Raw genomic sequence first — 20417 nt, forward strand, 5'->3', positions numbered from 1 at the left:
TTCAAAGATATTTTTGTCATTGGGGGTGGCGTCTGCCCCCTTTTGCCTTCCCTCAACTATGCCACTGAGTTAGAACTATTTCTATCTAACGCTGGTGAAAATGAAGTTAGTTCAAGAACTGACAATGATGATGATGATGCCTACGGTAAAGATAATTATGAAAAAGAGATATAAATAAAGAAATGACGTAATTGACATTGAATAGATCAGAAGGATACATAAATTTGATTCCTGACCTCATGTAATAGTTCTTCTATGCAAATTCTAAAAAGATCTTTAAAGTAAAAAATTTTGTCGTGACAAAATTTTGTCTCAATTTCAATTTAGTCGAAGAAAGTTTCGTCAAAATATTTGTCCAAAATTTTGTCAAGACGAAATTTTTAGTAGTTAATGTATCAGCCTTTCTCGTGCGTTTACAAAAAAGGGGAAACGTGAGATATCGCGAAGTATAATTCCTAATGTCGAGGAAAGTCTTGTAATTCTCTTTCTTGACTGAAAATGCAGTAATCGACGTTTCCTGTTGCTAAATGGGCGTTTCCTGTTAGCTTTTGTTTACATTTGAACAGCGTTTGTCCTTTTTCTTTTTTGCACTCCTCTCAGACCCCTGATTGCTTGGGTTAGAATCGATGCATGTAAGCTATATATGTGTGAATTTTTCAAGATGCTACATACAAATATACAGGAGTTGCAATGAACAAAAGTCTTGATTCTTTTGAAAGTCAGAAAAACATAATTCATTTTAACAATTTTGAACTTGCATAAAAATTTCTCTTTTTCCTGGCTTGCCTTGTCGAAATCCAGGCTTCAAAGAAGGGGTTACATCAATAAGGACGGGATATTTGAAGGAAGTCTGTCACTTACCCCAAAGGTTCTTAGGGAGTTCGAGGAGAACGAAATATTATTAGGATTTAAATCTCGCTGGAGATTCAGCAAAAAAATTGATTATCATAGATATGACACGAAAGGGGGCTTTGCCTAAAATTTTGCCAAATTTGTTGAACTTTTCTGAGAGGAAAGCAAAGACCAATAAATTGCAATTAGAAATTACCTTTCTAATAAATGCACAATCAACGCAACAATCAAAACAACATAGCAAATTTCATCGCATCTACAACTAGCTCCAACTTATTAAAAAGGCAATTTTTGAAGTTCCCTATTATACGAACCATTTTCTATTTCATGTTGCTTTCTTGAAGACATTTTACAAGTAGGGTTCTACTTTAGCTATAAAAATTAGTATTTTCCAGGGACCACACTCCCGTGCCACCCCTCCTCTAGCTGGTTCTCTCTGCTAAAATTTTTCTTGCTTTACTAGTACTATCCATTCAAGTGAATATCCTTGCTCGAACCCTACTTGTACAATGCTTTCTTGCATGTCTGTTTCTATCGAAAATCAGTTTCTGAAACTCAGTTCATCGACTGTATTATGTTTGTATCAATCACTCGATAGAACTGGAGTGATTCTAAATAATTCGTGAATATATTTTGAACTAATCAAAACAAGTAACATGTTCCAAATTACAGATCTATAGACTACAACATCTATAGTCAAGACATTTTTTAACATACTCAGTGGTGGGGAAATTGCCACACCAGGCCTTACGACTCCCCCCCCCCCCCCATCGCTGATGAGGAAAATGCTACTTTTACCCCAAATATCTAGGCCATTATGAGCCCTTTTAGTTCAAAGAAACAAACACAGTACAAATGTTTTGGTTAACAGAAAAATATTCTCTTTTCTATTAACATGGTGTTTTGGTGAAATAGCTCTACTACTGCAAGTGCATAAGGACAGTGCAAATGTAAGAACACATCTTAACCAAATAGCTTTCTGGGGCAAAGTCAGAAGACGAGGCCTCCTGCAAGCGAAAATCTTTCGCAAAAATGCCCTTAAGAGTAGCTTGAAATCTTTAATATTCTTGCAATCGTGGAAACGTTTTACTTTTTTAGGGAAAATTCTGCTACTTAATTCCATTTAAAACAGAATTCATTTCTTTTTTAGGCTACTTGGACCTCAAGACCCTGGAGCATTTTGCCTCTTCCCCCCCCCCCCTATCGGTGGCCCTGGAAGCAACCCATCTAGCCCTTGAAACAAGCCAGGATTTTAGCGTATGCATTTGCATTTCAGCTTTTGATAAATGCCCCACCACTTAAAAATCATTAAAAAATATCCTGTCGATAGTAGTGCCTGCTGTGTTGCGTTTCCTCTCACTGATATTGTTTATTGTTTGTTTAAGAATATTGATTTTAAGAATTTTTAGAATCATCCAATTTTAAAGAATATTAGAGTAATATTGTTCACCCTCTGGTTGAAATTTTCTGTCTCATTTTTCAACAGTTGCCTGTTTTGCGATGTTCATAACGGAGAGTTCCTTGAGTGAATATCTTGTGTTGTTAAAAAGCGTGGCTTCTATTCCAGGGTCGGGCAACGTTCCCCTGAATTGAGATCAGATAATCAGATTTAAAAAAAATTAGAGGTACTTTATGAACTAAATCAGGCTCAAAAACCAAAATTTCTTAAGGATTTCTAGGTTGGACAAAGTTTATAGTATTCTTAAAAAAAGCTGTATACATGGCGCTTGACAATTTTTTAGAAAAGAAACCGTTATCTGTAACGGAAAAGTTTTACAATGTATTATAAATGCGAATTGAAAATGAATAGAGAGGACTTAACGTGTTTTTTAAATCCAAATAAAAATTATCCTAGGCTCATTGATTTGGGTAGGAGGGGGCCATGGAATCCAGCCCGCCCCTGGGCCCAGCGTGGCTATCGGCGTGCCTGGCGTGTTTGCCTATTGTACTTTTATTATTTAAGCTCTGATCAACACACTATAGCTTACATTTAACTCGATATAGCTTGTATTCTTGAGAGTTAGCAGTAAAGGATCAATGGAGTCAAGCAAGTTTCTCGTGGTGATCTCTAGCGATAATAAGTGCCGGAACAAGGGGACAGAGGGGGTAACTGCCCCCCCCCCCTGTGCCCTTGGCCAGAGGGCGCAGGGGATGGGGCAAAAAGTGTCTTTTTGTTCACAGTGTAATAAAATTCTGGCAAGTAGAATATGCTGCATGGCTATCCTTTACATAAGTTCCCTACATCTCATTCATGCCTATCAGAGCTTTAGATGCCATTAAATTATACACTCAATTTTTTTGTAAGAAACAAAGGTCGATGTTGAGTACTCCAGTTTCTTAATGTTTTGGAAATTTCAATACTCATTGTTTCTTAATTATAAAGTCGTGAATGATGTTATGAAATGTTTGTGACCTTTTTTATCACGTCAAGAGATTCGCTTCCGTTCCGATGCTGTATTTAGATGTGGGAAGTATATTTTTATCCCTTGTGTCTCAAGTTCTAGGCCAACAGGACAATCTTGTTCTTGTATTTTACAAAATTTCGCTGTGCTCAGTTTATCACAATTCAATAGTTTCTTAATTTTTTTTGCTTCGAGTGCTGAAGTTTCTAAATTTTTTCTGTTTCTTATAGTCAGTTTCTTATAAAAAAAATTAGTCTAATATTAATGGGGGGAAACAAAACTTTACCCTTGGCGCATTAAACAAGATAGGCAAATAGCATAAGGTTCCTTTGGAGAGTAGAGAATATTCTCCTCCCTTCGCCTTTTCTAGTTCGAAGATTTGTCTACGACTAGACATTTTGCATGAAAAGATAATTTCAAAAGAAAATAGAGTCGAACTCGAAGCAGAGAAAATTGCTATAAAATTTCGATATATTCGAAGTTAATTGGAACAAAATATAATTTGATGTTGTTTTAAGCCACCTAACTGTAGTGTGGTAACAAAAAAATTTACGGAGGAGCACCCCCGAACCCCATTATTTTTACTCGGCTAATTTCCCTCAGCTACATTTCTATGCCTTTGGTTAGTCTGCCCCCTCGTACTTCCGGTACCCTTGGCGATCTCGATAACAAATGCTATGACCTTTTGGAGAGAAGAACCAAAATTTGAATGTAATCTTTGACAGAATTGGAATTTTTCAATTTCAAAAACTCTAAATATAAATTGTCATAATAAACTTATCTTAGCCACTAATTTTATTTTGCCCAATAATCAGGTTGCGATGTTTTGAAAGAAAAGACAATATTGATTTATTGAATAGAAAATGTACAATTTCCTGAGGCACCACGAAGCGTGATGGAACATACACACATGCACCTGTGATCCTAGCGAAAACAAAACTTTCGTTTGTAGCACCAGCTGTTTATTGCATGGCAACCCGCCGATGTGTGACGCGAAAGCAGACATCTAACACGTGAAATGAGCATTTGATTGTTCCTTTGTATATTGTAAACTGTTTGGTATTGAACGAACAGACCGTTCCGCCAATCACAGGAGACATCGCTATTGTTATTTTAAACCAATCAAGAGCAACCGTTAGTGCAAAACAAGGTTAAAAAAAATTGTGGTTGTATCGTATCTCAAACAAGCTTCGAGTTGGAGAAAACAAGTCGTAAGAGGTTGAATATACTCATAACAGTCATCCGAATTCTTTCAAGAAGTTATGGAGCAGTACTTCGATGAGTATGACTACTACAACTTCGACCGCAAAGTTGTTGAGCCACAGACAAGGAAGGGACGAACCAAGCGGGAGGCAAGTCTGAACACAAACAGGCCTAGCCCGTCTGGACACGAACGTAAGGTTGTTCAGAAATTGGTCAACACCGAGAAGCGTCGAAGATGTAAATTGGCAGCCTAAGCGAGGGGTTGGCTTCCTGGACTTCCCTCTAAAAACGGACGACAAATTCCGACCAAAGAAAGACCAATGGTACCTGGAAATCGAAACTGATTTTGTTCTTCGCTAATGCGATATTAGCAAGAGTTGTGTTTGCATTTACGTCCACCAAATGAAGGACTCGACCGGATTTTATAATGTGGACTAATTTTGTGTTAATAGCATACAGTGCTTTGTTGTTATTGAAAATAACTAAACATCATAAAAACGTGGGAATTGTAATGACTTTCCCGTTTACTGTAGTTGAGTTAAATCTTCGTGTATATCAAGAACACTTTTACGCTAAAAGTTACAATGAAAAAGCATTTCTCTATGAAACATGTCTTTTTTGCAAGTTTTGAGTTATTTCTGCAACATCAACAATATGACGTCATCAGACAGTTATCTCTTCGGAAGGTTGACCCTACACTCGTCATCTGACAACAAGGAGTCAAATCCTGTGTCCTACGTAGTGTCTTGTTGCGGAAATGTCATCGTGAAAAGGCTACCACATTGGTTTTTGTGTTTACACCGTAATAAACCCAGTTTCGTCTACCAAAATTAGGGTAGTCACATTTCACAAGTCAAGGGAGCTTTTTTCTTAGTTACAACCCCATTCCCAAATGTAATTAAAAAATTTAATGACTCGTTGATGTCCCTACCCCTAAAATACGAAATGAATACTTTCACTGTGAAAGAAAAATTGATTTTAAACATGATTGTTTACAAGTTTATTCCATTTTACAAATCATCCTCTAATGCAGTGTACAAAAGTAAAAGACTTTTGATTGATCAAATGCATTTCTGCAAATGTTTGAAAGGCGAATCTCTCCTATACTCTTAACTGATTATGAAATGTATGAGAAATCCCTAAGGAAGAGGGAAGCTTCCTTTAGAAAACATTTTTATCTGAAAAATTGATCCATAATGCAAGAGGCATAGCAACTACAGGGAAAATGAAGACATGCTAGATGGAACATCTTTTGTGTGCTTTTACAAGTCAGGAAAGGAACAATGAAAAAGAAGCACAATATTTGAGATGTTCTATATTTTATAATAATTGATGAATCAATAACCATATTGAGCCAATGTTTGATTGACCTCCTTGAGCTCAGTAGCCTTCTCAACCTCAGCCTTTGATTTTAGACGCTAGAAAACAAAATCAAATATTAGTAGAACTCTGAATAATAATTTCTCTGTTCTAGTACCACCTTCTTATAATTTTGTTGATGGACAGAAAACATTGGTCATAGAAAAGGACTGGCTAGACGAAAAAAATTGAAATACTGGGCAGGTCAAAAAGAAAACTGAATGCATTAAAAGTACTAAAGTCATTAAGTTGAACTCAAATTCTTGAAAAAGGATAAAAAGACATAACAAGAGAAAAAAGTTGATAACAAAGATGTTTGTAGAAAAACAGGTTTGGTCAGGGTGTTAAAGAAGCATGGCTCAATGCGTGCAACAAAGATACAGCAGCATATATAAATATAACTGAGTAGAGCTGTTAATGTCTGAAAAACCTAATGAAAAATTTCACTCCACTTCAATGTTTTTATCAGTTTAATTTTAAAAAGATCCAAAACAATCTAGTTTTCTTAAGATTCAAATGGAATTAAAACTGTCAAGACACATCATGTAAAATATCAGGCAACTTGTAAAATGTTTCAAATGATCTTAAAACCAATTCACTAAAAATTTGTGCTTTCTAATGTTGTTTGCAAAAATTCTGTAGTTCAGTTAATTTTTGACAATTTTTTTCACAATAAATTGAACAATTTTGGATAAAAACTGAATTGAAATTAATTACACATTGTAAATCATGCAGAGCTATCATTGCCTTTTATTTATTTCTAAACTTTGAGCATTCACATATACAAAAATTACATGAAAGGCAAAGTCATGATCAACTGTAACAACTTCTTTTAATAATATTATATATATATTTATATATTATATTTAATAATTTAGAATTCATCAGTTAGGAGATGTTATAATTGAATCCTTCCAAATTTTTGGAATAATACTTTTCATCCACTTAGCATATTTTCATTTAAAGTAAAAGCAAAAACAAGACTAGATTCTTACCTCAAGACCCTTCTTTGTTTCGTAATAGAGAGCAGACCTGGCTTTACGTTTGTCCTCAAGAGTCTTGACAACATCCTGGTACTTCCATCCCACTTCATGTGACAAGCGCCCAAGTCTACAGAACTGCAGCATAAAAATGTTTGTATAACTTATTATGGTCCAGACAGAAGATAAAAAAGTCCAATGAAGGGTCAATGAAATAAAAAAAGCAACAGCTAAAGAGGATTTACTTAGGTAAAAAATTATTTGCATCGACTTTGGAGAAAAACTGCAAGAAAAAAGCAAAAAAAAGTGCAACATTTCATGAAACAGATATATAAAAGGAACACATTTAAAACATTGATGTTATCAAAGCCTCTAGCTTCTCTTGATTATCAATCTTAGAAAGTAACTTGCCAAGTAGAAGGTTTGTTTAACAGTTTTCTTCTTTCAATTATTAACATACAGTGGCAGCTTGCAGCGGTACTAGTGGTACCAGTCTAGCACCATTTTACTTTGAAAGCTCAAAATATTTTTGTATTGTATGATTTTGCTTTTTTCTATGATAATTGAATTATGGAAAAAAGGGAAGAGCAGCAGAATACACCAGATCTTAATTTTGACCCTCCTTATCTTGATTCTCATTGAAATATTGGCATTGAATAAACCATTTATGTACACCATGGTACTAGAGACCTCATTTATCCTGTACTGCAGAAGTCCGTCCCATTGTCATTTGTGACTCAACATGAGGTAAAACAGTTTGTCTTTTGACAATCCAACAATGAAAAAATCGTTGGCAGTACTAGATTCTGCTTTCTAGTGATAAATGCTGCGAGGCCATTTAACCCCTGCAGCTGGCCATATCACACAATGTCAAGCAAACGGAAGTATTGTATGAAAACTTCTGACATGCCATTAAAAGACAATTTTGCCATATTAGCTACAAAAATGAGTATTTTCCAGGGACCACGCCCCTGTGCCACCCTTCCTCTAGCTGGTTCTCTCTGCTAAAGTTTTTCTTGCTTTACTAGTACCATCCTATTTTCATGCCATTTGTCACTGTTAACATATCAAAACTGGATGCATAATCGTTAAGTTTTGAAGACTAAACGTTCTCCAAGACGGGAAATTAAGCAACAATGTGATTATGAAAATGTTATTAAAAATGAAGCATTGAATGTATATGGATCCTAATAATTCAATGCAAACTTATATTGCTCAGTTGTTTTTATCAACTGGATGTGACATTTTTGCCTGTCAACTACATTTGTGACAAAATGCTTATTACCTTCAAAATCTTTGAAATGATCAAGTCTGAAAAAATGATTGAAAAGAAGGGCAGGTGACTTCAAAAAAAATGATTACCTTTCTTCCTGGCTTAAGCCTTAAAACTCTGAGAGCAGCAGGGACAACCATTCTTTTCTTTTTTTGGAACTCTGGTGGGATACCTTCAAACACTTTCAACCTGTTTAGAGCTTCCATTCCTCTCTTCGTCTTGTGAGGGATCATACCTGCATTTAACAAATATTTAAAAATAATAATATATATATATACTGACTTTTGCAAAGACATAAAAAATTGAGATATGTTGATCTGAGTACTTATAATATTGTTTAATTTATGCAACATTGCCTCTCTTTGTTGAATGAAAATACCACATTTACCATGATTAACTGTGGCTGAAGTGCCTTGATGTGATTACGAGTTGACATAAAACAGCTGAAAAGTGTCATTTCTCAATACCAGGGGTGGCATTGGGTGGTATTAAAGGTATGAGTCTAATACCATTTTAATTTTCAGAAAAAATGAAACTTTCATGCTCTAAAATCGCAAGCAAATTCTTCTGCTCTTCTGTACGCTGCCATTTTTTTGGACTCTTTTCGGTATTCAGACATCCAAGCTATATTTGCACCTATCACACCTTTTCGTGGATAATTTTATTAACAAAATTTAGACATTGGATGTAAAGAACAACAGTCATGAATTCACTTCAAGCCCATTGGTTTGATTTTTAAGTCAGACTGTTTTATAAATTGCGTGTGAAATTATGATTCAGCGTGGCATGCAGCATTAAAATCTACCTGGGCAATGTTCATATCCAACTTTAATCAGAAATCCTTTGTGCTTGTGTTGTACATATTTATGGTGTATGGCTCAGTGTATCGTAGTAGAAGCTCTTACTCACAGGGCGGGCAAAAGCCTCATGGTATTGGAAATAATGGGCTAATACCTTGGGGCTTTAGCACCAGGCACAAAGCCTTTCTTTAAAAACAAGAATTCGCTCATGTATTTGGCCGTAGCCATCATCCTTGTGTACTTCCTAGGAGACATCATTCACCCAAGACTAACTGGATAGTTACGACTAAAATCTCAAATTTAATAAGAAAATTTTCAAAGGGGACATCAGCGTATTTGGAGACTCCAGGGGTCAGTGCTTAGTTTCTCAAATTCAGCAGATTGATACCAATATTTTTCTACTCCAAGCCCCCACTGCCCAATACAAGGCCAATAATGACAATTTGGCTTTCATGTTTTGAAGTTTTTGTGGAATTTTAGTCTAGCAAGGGTTATTTTCTCAAATCCTGAATTAAAAGTTTTGTTTGATTGGCATTTGATCATAAACTGATACCCAGTCGAATTGCAAGATTTCCTATTTTCAGGACCAAGTTGTTTACCTTTGGGAAACCAGTACAAGGCACCTTTTTAGGTAGATTGAAGCTCTGACTGGTTGTTATTACTGGTTCTGACAATACAAGGCCAATAGTGAAAATTTGGCTTGCATGTTTTAGAGTTTTTGTGGAATTTTAGTCTAGCCAGGGTTATTTTTTCAAATCCCGACCCTGTTTGCCAACAAGTGAGTGACCCATCCTTTATTTGCAGACAAGTTCACTAAAATTGACTAAACAAAGCACCCCTAGCTGATGAAAAAAATAATTGTTTTTGATACCAGGGTTTTTTTACCAGGGTCTTTTTACCAGGGTTCAACAACTTCAAAATTACAGTTATATTAGTACACCAGATGGTTTTCAATTTTTTCTTAAATTCTGACAAATCTCAAGGCTCATGTTCTTATAAAATTCGAACTGTTATTTGTCCATATTTATCTCCAATAAAGCTAGTATTCTGGTGAACCCTCAATAATACCATATCTTTGTCTTGGGTGCACCATGCTTTGCATACTGTTCAGACACATTTAAGGCATGCAAACCTCATTTTATCTATCATATGGCAGGCAAAACCAGAATTTTTCTATAATAATGCTATTGTAAATTTGCAGTGGAATTCAATTTTTGGTGTGCAGAACTACATTGACCCTTGAAAAATATATTTGATTTTATTGAGTGAGTAAAACTGTTTTCAAACCTCTGACAGTCTTGAACAACATTCTGCTTGGAGCTCTAAAATGGTATGGACCTCTTGATGGTTTAGTGTTCATCCTCTTTCTCAAGTATTCGAGGTACTTCAGTTTATTTCTGTAGAAGTTGCCACTGATGTTTATGTCTTCACAACGAACAACAACTACTCTTTGGCCTTGTAAGACTGATTTGGCAATTATGGAAGCCAAGCGACCAAGGAGATGGCCTGCTCCATCAATAACAATTACCTGAATAACAGACATGAAATATCAATTCTGCTGAAATAGGGTTAAAAAATTAGCAATAAAATGTTCGTTTAGGGCCATGTGCAACGGGGTCAAGAAGGGAACCTAACAAATTCAGCCCCATATAATTTCATACATTGAAGCTTAAAACTGGATTCATAAATAAATGTAAGTTTTGCACAACAAGGAAAATATAGCAGTAGAAACGAAATACATAAGTTGTGTCGGGCCTAAATGCAAGGCGGTTCGAAGTTACTCTGAGTTACCAATCTACTTAAACGCTAGTAAGCTTTAAATTTTGGTTATAATTGTGGATCACACATGAAAGGGACTTTGTTATACTTTCCTTCAAGAAAATTTATTCAAAGACTAGACTGAAGTAAGCTTTACCTTCTCGAAGCCCATCTCGTACTTAGGACCGTTTCAAGGGAAAAAGACAGAGAGACACCATGCAACATGGATCCGCGTTCCAAGGACTGGGGCTAGTCTAGTTCCCATTCTTTTGGCCCTAAGGTAATAATCATAATAATAATAATTTCAAGCATTCGAGTTCGACATGAGAATCCATGCTTTTGACTTTGAGTGTCAAAAGGTTTAGATTAAAGTTTTAGAATAGAAGGACACAAATTTGAATGCTAATTAGGCAAAAATCATTGAATCAGAACGAGACTGAATATAAATTAATAAGAAAAATACACAAATAAGACCAAAAGTTTTAAGACTGTAATCCGGGACCTGAGCTTTCAATTTCCTCTCCTCCACAATTTCTAAGTTCCAAGAAAGATTTTAATGATCAATACTTTAAGAAAACTAAATTTGCATAAGTTTATGCTTGTGAAAAGTGTATCTAAACTGTTGGTGATTTTTAGCTAACTATTAACCTCTTACCGTAAATTCTCTTTTTAGCCCCCCTCTCAATTAAGCCACCCTAACAATTTAGCCCCCCCCTAAAAAAACTTTCACTGATGCTGAAATAAGTAAACTTGACAAAAAACAGAGATTTTCATTTTATTCATTGGTCGTTCAATGCTTTGCATCAAGTCAAAATTCACACCATGTCTCTTCTAGTCACGGCAGATCCGAAAACAAAGATTTACACTCTTTTTTTATTAGAACAATTTTATAAGAACACGATCTTCAAAATTGGTCAAAAGTTAAGAACATGTTAAGAACAAGCTGAGGCTGAGCTTCTACAAAATGCAATTTTGAACAACGATTTTTCTCAAAATCGAGGATTTTTAGCGATGTGTGGGTGCTTTTTCGTCGAATATTCAAACTTTTCGGCAAATGAAGGTTGTCTCACTCACTTTGTTGGCAAATGAGGCCTAAACACCTCCCTAGAGCGAAAAAGCTAGCACTCGCACTGCTTACACCCTATTAGATTAAAAAAAAATTAAGAACAATCCAGCCTCAGATTTTAGAAAAAATTAAGAACAGTCAGCCTGAACTTAAATTTACTGGTTCTTAAAAAAAAGAGTGTAATGTGCATTAAGCACGGGCCATTTGAGAGCTTTTTACCAAAATGACAGGCCGTTGGTACTCCGTGGGATGAAGTCGACCTTTTCGAATGCTCGATTTCAGAAGGTGACATTGCCCAAGAAGATATTATAGAATTAATAATTGATGAAGATGACGATGACAATATTATTGATAATGAAGGCTAATTTAATGTTTTTTATTTCGCAAATAACAAAAAAATAGTTTACCACTATAAATGGTTTTATTACAAAAAATGTATTACGTTCCTCTCTCGATTTAGCCCCCCCTCTCTTATAAAGCCTCCTTTAAAGTACTGAAAAACAATAAGACCCCCGGGGGGCTTAAAAGATAACTTACAGTAATTTAGCTGCCTGGATGTTAAGATCAACTAAATTTAGTGTGCTTTTTCTTTTTATTTAACTTTTGATACTACATTTTAATTGGTTTTTTCTAATTCCTTCTTGCAATCAACCCCTTTTAATTTTATATAAAACCCATTTTTGTATCAGTGCTGATCTCTCTGTGTGCTTCTTTTCATTAGCATGTACGAAAAATATGATATATCTATGCCAAATTGAATTAATTATTCATTTTCAGAAGAACTAGCTGTCTTTTGGTGGGGGGGGGGGGGGGGGTCTATTACCGAAATCATAGCTTCTGCTCCAGAATCCCCAACTAGATTGAAGCTGTTATTCCTTCAGGTTGGGATCTGCACTGCAGTGGCGGCCTGGGCAGGGGGGCCGGGGGGGGGGCAGGGACCCCCAGCTAACTTTTTCATAGGGGCGCCAAAGCTTGTATAGGGCGCCGAAAACTCGAAAGTGTTCTATTAAAGTTGAGCTTTTGCCAGAATATTTTGCTATGTTTCCTAAGCCCCTGCTAATGACCTTGCATTTATGATGCCAGACCGAAACTGTCCTTTAATACACCTTCGATTCAGCTTATTGAAAATGACAACTATTTCTTTTTCTAATCTTTTATGAATTACAGTCGTCTTCAAAGAGGAAGCAAAAGTAAACGTTAAGTATTCCAGTTTCACGATGCTTTAGAAAATTCCAATACTCCTTTTTCTAAAAAGTTTCTAAACTATAATATCATTGATTTTAACATGCCATCTTTCTAAAATACTGTACCCGAACTTTGTTATTACCTATAATAATGAAATAAATCAAGAAGTAATAGAATTATTAATTGGCGAAAAAAGATGCAAAACAGTATATTAGCAGCGTGACCCCATCATAAGGAGCTAGTCGGGTTTTTTTATTGACTACTGAAATGGCACGTTTAATTGGGGCATTGGGGCCCTTTTTGAAAAAATTCATGCTAGGAAATATTTAAACAGAAACCTGTTGGAGATGGTGAAGGTTTTTGGAGTTGCAAACAAAATCATTTCTCGGTGTTTGTATTCTATTTACTTCTGTCAAGAGATTTGCTTCCGTTGTAAAGCTGAAAGAAGATGGGGTAAGCATATATTCATTCTGTGTCTAGATTTTTATGTCTACCTACCAACCATATTTTCACGAAATTCTTCAACAATTTGAAAAAAAATCAATTGCTTTTTAATTTTGTGATAGGACCACCGAAATTTTGTAAAAATTCTGATAAAGGAAAGAGTGAATCCATAGACTTAGACACGTCATGGAGGAAAACGAGACTTGTTCAGGATGAGGCTCCAACTTTGTGTTGTTTTGTTTTGGACGACATGGACGCAGAAAGCGTATCTAGTGTGAGTCCAGACTTGCCATTGCTTCTCACTTCAATCAACGACAGAACTGTTCAGACGGCAAGGTGCATTGTTAGATGTCTCAACGGAGAAGCTGAAAACATCCAGTCAACATCTCCGCCATGCTCCGTAGATGAAAAAAAGAAATCCGTTCCAGTAAAGACATATGATAAACACTGGCAGACATCTCGCGCTAACGTTCGGGAAAGAAATCAGTTTATGTTCAAAAGTGAACTTCTTAGTGACGTTAGGTTCAAAGTAGGCAAATTTGATGAAAATTTTGAAATAATCTATGCACATAAATATGTCCTCGCTACGGCTAGCCCCGTATTCTTCGCCATGTTATATGGAGAGCTCGCTGAAAACACCGACGTTATTGACGTCAAAGATTGTGATCCAGAATCTTTCACTGAATTTCTAAGATTTGTCTATTGTGACCAAGCCAATTTGAATTCTAATAGTGTTTTGGGTGTCCTTTATCTGGCAAAAAAGTATATAATACCCGTTTTAGTGAAAGAATGTATTTCATACTTGATGGAGAACATCACAATTGATAACGTGCTTGAGGTTTTGCATTGCGCCAGATGCTTTTCTGAAGAAAAGTTAGAGAGACACTGTTGGTCACTAGTCTCTCGTAAAACACTTGCTGCTGTAAACACTGAAGCATTTTTGGAGGTTGAAAAATCACTTCTTACTTCTATCCTTAAAAAAGACAGCCTTACTATAAATGAAATTGATTTATTCCATGCTGTTAAAGCTTGGTCGGAGAAAGAATGCTTGAGATCTGGCCTTGAAGTCAATGATATCAATGAGAAGACAGTTTTGGGTGACCTGATCAACTTGATTAGATTTCCTGTTATGTCAGCAAAGGAATTTGCAGAGGGTCCAGCAAGATCCAATGTTTTAGATGTTAAAGATATCAAAGATATATTTATTTACTTGAATGCTGGTATAGTTGATACACACAAGTTTTCATTGACAAAAAGAGATTGTAGACCATTTTCATGTCAGCGATACAGGAAAGTAATGCGCAATTACCTATGGAGATATGATGAAAGAGATATTGATGGCATCAGGTTTAAAGTTAGTGAAGAAATTCACCTAGCTGGTGTTGGATTGTATGGTTCACCTTGTGGTGGGGAATATTCTGTCAACATTGTCTTATCAGAGGAATCAGAAGTTATATTAACCTTAGAAGCAACATTCACATGTCCACCTGATCCTGAGTTTAGCAGTGTTGAATCACCACAGATATTTGACATTCTGTTCGATGAAGAACCCATGAAGCTAAAGGAAAATGTATTTTATTCACTTTGTCTTTTGATAGAAGGCCCTCCATCTTTTGGTGGGGACGAGGGTCAATCAGAAGTTGTTACTGAAGGAGTAAAGTTCAGCTTTGAGAACAGTGGAGAGTCCACAAATGGTACAAGCTTTGATGAAGGTCAAATACCAACCCTACTATTTTTCTTTTGAAGTTCTGCAGTACACTGATATGCACTCAGAATTGGTATTCAGACTGTATTTTAAAAAGGTTACTTCTAATTTTATGATTATAAAAGGTTCTAATGAATATGTACATAAAGCTAAGATTTAATCCAGTTTTACTCTTTTATTTTTGAGCAAACTGCATGATTTGGTATCTTTTTATGATTCCTCACACCTTTCTCCGTTTTTAAGATTTGCGTTTTCCTCTTCAAGTGAACGTGAAATAGTACTGTCAATATCAGATGTTTCCTTTTTGGATTCAATTGTTTCTCTTGAGTTAGAGTGCTTTCGTTTCAGTTTTATAGGCTTTCTTTTTTCTGCATTGTCCTTGGTTGAGATTCTCACAGTGCTAGCCTTTCTAATGTCTCTCTCATGTTCATCTTTTGGCGTTTTCACTTGATCATCAACCTCTTGATATTTTGTCAGCTTCAAATCAGGGTCATCAGCTTCTTTGTTGTTTCTGTTAAATATGAATAGTATTTATATGTGTGAGTATTTCCATGAAACCAATCAAATCATGAAGTTGAATGTTTTCAAAATATTCATGCAATGCCATCCCAAGAATCTACAGAGCTTTTAGAGAGGATATTTTATAGCAGGTATTATTCATGTTTTTGTTATCAAAAATATCATTTCAATTTATCATTTAGTGGCATTTTAGGCCTTGTGGAAAGACTATACTATTTTATAACCCACAAAAAACAGCAATAAGACAGGTTAAGTTCAATTTTGGTATGACAATCATTGACCAGCCAAGCTGGCTTTATATTGCTGAAAAGCGACTTCTGGAATGAGTAAGATAAAATTTTTAGCAGTATCTGTATTAGTGGCTTTCTTATTAAGAAAATTAGCATATCATGTTCTTATGATACAAGGCATCTCATAGAATATATTGCTGCTTTCTTATCAAAAGTTCAACTTGAAATTATTTAGTCTTGAAAATTGTAATTCTTGCCTACGAATAACATGTCTGACAGGCTTGTGGCATATTGAATATTGTTAGGAAAAATATCAAAACTTTTATATCATTCATATTGACTATCTCACAAATACTGATCTAAACAATCCTCTGGTGGTACAAAACTTGAGAATGGCTTTGAAAAAGGCACATATTTGAGTAAACTAAAAATCTTTTCTGACGCTCTTCATAGTTTAAAACGTCAGAACATAGATGGAAAACTCTACGCTAAGAAAAATATATACCCAGTTGTGGATCGAAATAGGCCAATCAGAAATGATAGCACATGACGGGGGTAACTAAAACATAGCAATGTAATCATCAAAATTTCAATAGCACTAAGGCGAAAACGAACTTCTTTTGTCTACATTATTTGTGATCAGCATCTCACAAATACTGATCTAGAATTTCTGGCATTTTCCTCATCAAAGTAGGATTATACTTTGCACCAAATACCAGTAAGCATAATACATCCTAGTGCCAGCATAAAATGGTACATAGTTGCAAGAAAGCAAACTTTCAGCATCCTTGCAAGAAGAATTCGGTTGTTATGAACTTGCTGAGGAACTTAATTAGATGTTAAGATTAAGAAAATTAATATCTTGAATAAAAAAGATGGTATTTTGGAATGAATAACTATCGTCTTGACACTAAATCAAAAATTGAATTAAAGAATTAAAAAACTAAGCTTCCTTTTGTTTATTTCAGTGGATATTGTTAATTTGAAAAGAACCTCAATGAGTCTTTTTCACGATGACTTAACTTCGCCTGATGTAGTAATTAATTGGAAATCCCATGGAATTTTGAAATAATCTTTCAAAGTAGATGCTTAAAAGACAGGACCTTAATGACAATCTGCACTGGTTTAAACATCAGTTCTATTGAGGGATATATATAAGTTTACTTTAGTCAGGGGCCAGAGCAATGTATAAATAGCTACCAATGGAATCATTAGAAATCTCTACATTATATGCTGCATGTGACAAGCGGTCAGATGACATCTTCTCAAAAGCAATGACAAAGGGGTAGGGTGTGTAGCAGTGCTCCCTTCCAGCAAATAAAAAGGGAAGGACGCTGCAACAGAAACTCTTCAAAATATTTATAGGATGAGTACAGCATCAAGGATTGAGTCAAAATGGCCTAGTCAAGCTTTTAATGTTTTTATTAAAAATCAATAGCCCACTTCACTGTAACCAAAGTGACTGTTGCAAAACAATGGAATTCAGGAATTCCTGATTGTATTCTATCCTGTCCTTATTGTTGAACTAAGCAAAAGCTAATCTTAGATGTGATCAATTTACAATCCACTAATTCATTTATATCCCTGTTGGTCTTATATCTGTCATTGGCCTTTAATATTGTCATGAGTTTTTCAAATTAAGTTTACATGTATCATTGGGGAAAGGATTTTCATAGTTAAGCTTATTTTGTAAGTTGATAGATGGAAAATAAGATTACAAAGAACAAATTTTAAATGCCTACAGCGAGTGACTGCAATGATGTGGAAGGATGAGAAGAGAAAGATAGTAGCTTGAGAAGAGCATTTTGGATAAGGTTATTGACAGCATCTTGAGAAAAACAAAACCCAAAGACCCCTGCATCCAGCGAAGAATATCAAGACACTTAATTTGGGAGAAGCAGGCCTCTCAGTTTGAGGTGCATGGTTATGTGGTGAAAGGCCTGCTACAAGCTTTACTGAAAGGCCTGGAGAAGTTATGATTTCCACAAAGTTTGGTTAAAATGCTGGAGCTGTCAATATTGCATCTGTTAGATTGCATGTTGTTTACTTGGTTGTATGAGGGCTAATCAGGTTGAACATAAGAATAATTCAGGTTAATGAGGGACCCATAGGTATCTCCCTGTATATCATATTTTCAACACAATCACCATCATTTTTCAGTTACTTGACACAGAGTCCATAAGTTCCTTCAAGTCATGGCTTGCCAAGAGTTTTAGATTCTCTTTATCAGATTTTCAGAAAATTGATCTTTTTGCCCCACTCCAGAAGACAAAGTCCTTTTCTGTGCACAGGGAATTATTTTCAGCCACTTACTCTTGTGCTGAAACAAGATTTAATTTCTAAATAACTGCTGGATTTTATTTCAAAAAGACTTGTGGTGAATCTGACTGTAAGATTAACTCAAAAGTCCATGCTGCGCTGACAGATTTACCTAAACTTGCAAAAATGGGCGAATAGGATTTGAGGAAAAAATTGTTGCTTTCCCAACAATGCCGTTGTGTATCCAATCTTTGCAGTCTGGGCCCTGTCTAGAATTTGAGCACCCCAACAGGCTGTATTATTCAAATAGAGTAGCCTCCATTCAATATGGCTACACAACATGTTATCCATTAATATTATTCAAAAGATTTATATTTGTGTGGCAAAAAAATTAAGGCACAGTTTAACCTAAATATTTAAATAACTTTTTGAATAACACCATAGTGATATATCATTTCTGTTCAAATGCTATAGTATCAGGGATCATTCAATCGCAACAAAACCCAAATATAGCAAAGGGCATTATGACAAAATTAGGAATGAACTTGGAGGTATAGATTGGGATGAAGAATTGAAAGGAAAAAACATTAACGAAACATTTTACATGCCAAATTATTGAACTTATTGAAACAGAAACTGGACAATAATTATGGAGACACAAAATGTTTATGTGATCAATCGTTTGTTTAGTCCGTGTTTTACATAGTACTCACAGCCATATTTTAAGGTTTTCTGTTTCTATTTTTAACTACAAAAATGTTTTTAGGGAGCATTGCCTAGAAAAACAAAAACAGTTATTTATATTAACGATCCAGTGGCGGATCCAGCCAAAAATCTGACTACCGCCGAAATGAGATAGAGGGTTGACCACACCCTTTAAACCACACCCATTTCTTGGTCACACCCGGTTTTCTAAAATGATTATTGCTTTCTATAATTTCTTATGTAGACCATTTTCAAGAGACAAGCGGTGCTTTACTGAAATTTCATGTATCCTTACAACAAGCTTGAGAAGAAATAAATAATCTTATTCAATATTCTGAGGATGGATATTCTAAAAAAATTTACGGCATTTAGACGAGGAACACCATCGAATTAGAAAAAAAGATACATTTGGCAGAATTTCGAAGTGTCGCCTAAAACTCGCATTTAGTCGGACAATTACTTATGAAAATCAGACCTGTTGAAAATTGCTAAGTTTAAAAAGTTAGATAAAATTTGCAATTATCGAGAGCAACTTTTGTTAAACAAAGAATCATACTTTTGGTGAATATTGTGGGCCTGACTTTTAATTTAATATTCTTTTAAAATAACTTCCTACGAATAGTTGTGTGTTGTACAGAATAATGGGTCACATCGGCTTTGAAGTTACAGTTTGCCCACTTGCAGAATATGTAGGCATCCCCCCATCTTTCTGTAACGTTTGAGCCGCATTGAGCGGCAGTACTACTTCAACCCCCCATCTGAGCGGTAGTCAACTCGGTTGTTCATTGGTTGTCAACAAAATTTGTATGCATCCCCCCAGGTTGGCAGTGATTTCTGACGATTTGATTGGTTTAGGCAAGCTGACTACCGCTCAGTGCAGCTCGAATCTGCTCTACACCGACTCAACCCCCCTAGCTAGCAAGCCATGATTTCATCATCCCCCCATGCTAGCCTTCTATTTGCAAACATGTGGCTCGGCAATTGGCACAGCGATATGGATTAAAACATATTTCTGTCTCTGTGGAAATTTCAGGCATGTTCCTAGGAAGAAAGGCTTAGTTTGCAGCGCGATCAAATATTTTCAATAATTAATTATGGTTTAATTAAAGTAGTAGGATAAACATGAGAATGATCCTTGTTTCTATAATTTTTTGAATAATCTGACTACCGCTCGAGCGGTAATGGCGGTAGTCTGGATCCGCCACTGCGATCTGTAACAGGCTGTTAGCCTACAGTGCAGTATTTTGTTATGTTATGTGTTATGTTTAAGTAACTTTTTTGACTCACGAGGTATTACCTTTCGTGTTTTCTTTTAATGCCAGAAGTTCTTTGCAAATATTTCATCATTTCTTTTGGGCACATTCTTTTTTGACATCTGCTCAACTGCTTTCTTTGTGGAAGAGGGAGAATAAATTTCTTATAAAGCGTAACAAGTGCCTCTTTATCAAAACAGCTAACATCTTCTTCACTGCGGATGACTCTACGTTGTCTAAGGGCACTTATGAGCTTTTCTGAAGATAAAAGATCTGGAATCTGATAACTTATTTCACTATTGACCGAATCCATCTCCATATTCGACGAGATATGACACTTCCTGCTCTTATCTCTGTATCATGCCATGTTTCGACATGGTAGACACCACCTTCTCTCAATCATTTTGGATTTACCTCCTTTTCA

The 20417-nt window shown here is 35.6% G+C and overlaps 3 protein-coding genes across 3 annotated transcripts; 1 reads left to right on the forward strand and 2 right to left on the reverse strand.

Annotated features, from left to right (window-relative positions):
* Nucleotides 1-5759: 5759 nt before the first annotated feature.
* Nucleotides 5760-10909, reverse strand: LOC135685236 (large ribosomal subunit protein uL13). The gene is made up of 5 exons (XM_065201104.2): nucleotides 10785-10909; nucleotides 10157-10397; nucleotides 8159-8304; nucleotides 6812-6934; nucleotides 5760-5875 (listed from the first exon to the last, which is right to left on the reverse strand). Exons 1-5 carry the CDS (start codon nucleotides 10797-10799, stop codon nucleotides 5795-5797), a joined length of 606 nt encoding a protein of 201 aa, XP_065057176.2. The 5' UTR covers nucleotides 10800-10909; the 3' UTR covers nucleotides 5760-5794.
* A 2638-nt stretch (nucleotides 10910-13547) lies between these two features.
* LOC135685237 (uncharacterized) lies at nucleotides 13548-20402 on the reverse strand. The gene is made up of 2 exons (XM_065201105.2): nucleotides 20038-20402; nucleotides 13548-15538 (listed from the first exon to the last, which is right to left on the reverse strand). The coding sequence occupies exons 1-2, from the start codon at nucleotides 20310-20312 to the stop codon at nucleotides 15238-15240; spliced, it is 576 nt and encodes a 191-aa protein (XP_065057177.2). The 5' UTR covers nucleotides 20313-20402; the 3' UTR covers nucleotides 13548-15237.
* Nucleotides 13573-15305, forward strand: LOC135685234 (BTB/POZ domain-containing protein 6-B). Its single transcript, XM_065201102.2, has one exon. The coding sequence runs from the start codon at nucleotides 13573-13575 to the stop codon at nucleotides 15064-15066; it is 1494 nt and encodes a 497-aa protein (XP_065057174.2). The 3' UTR covers nucleotides 15067-15305.
* Nucleotides 20403-20417: the final 15 nt, after the last annotated feature.

The sequence above is a fragment of the Rhopilema esculentum genome, chromosome 15 (genome assembly GCF_057945365.1).
Source record: "Rhopilema esculentum isolate cy_ngs chromosome 15, ASM5794536v1, whole genome shotgun sequence".
Lineage (NCBI taxonomy): Eukaryota > Metazoa > Cnidaria > Scyphozoa > Rhizostomeae > Rhizostomatidae > Rhopilema > Rhopilema esculentum.

What these genes read in the sequence shown, in the direction of transcription:
- LOC135685237 (XM_065201105.2), bottom strand. Translation starts at nt 20,312, where the DNA reads ATGGAGATGGATTCGGTCAATAGTGAAATAAGTTATCAGATTCCAGAT. An exon ending in ATTAAAAGAAAACACGAAAG is followed by an intron (nt 15,539 to 20,037) that starts GTAATACCTCGT and finishes CATATTTAACAG; the next exon opens with AAACAACAAAGAAGCTGATG.
- LOC135685234 (XM_065201102.2), top strand. Translation starts at nt 13,573, where the DNA reads ATGGACGCAGAAAGCGTATCTAGTGTGAGTCCAGACTTGCCATTGCTT.
- LOC135685236 (XM_065201104.2), bottom strand. An exon ending in GTTGTTCAAGACTGTCAGAG is followed by an intron (nt 8,305 to 10,156) that starts GTTTGAAAACAG and finishes TGTTAAATGCAG; the next exon opens with GTATGATCCCTCACAAGACG. An exon ending in GGCTTAAGCCAGGAAGAAAG is followed by an intron (nt 6,935 to 8,158) that starts GTAATCATTTTT and finishes TTTATGCTGCAG; the next exon opens with TTCTGTAGACTTGGGCGCTT.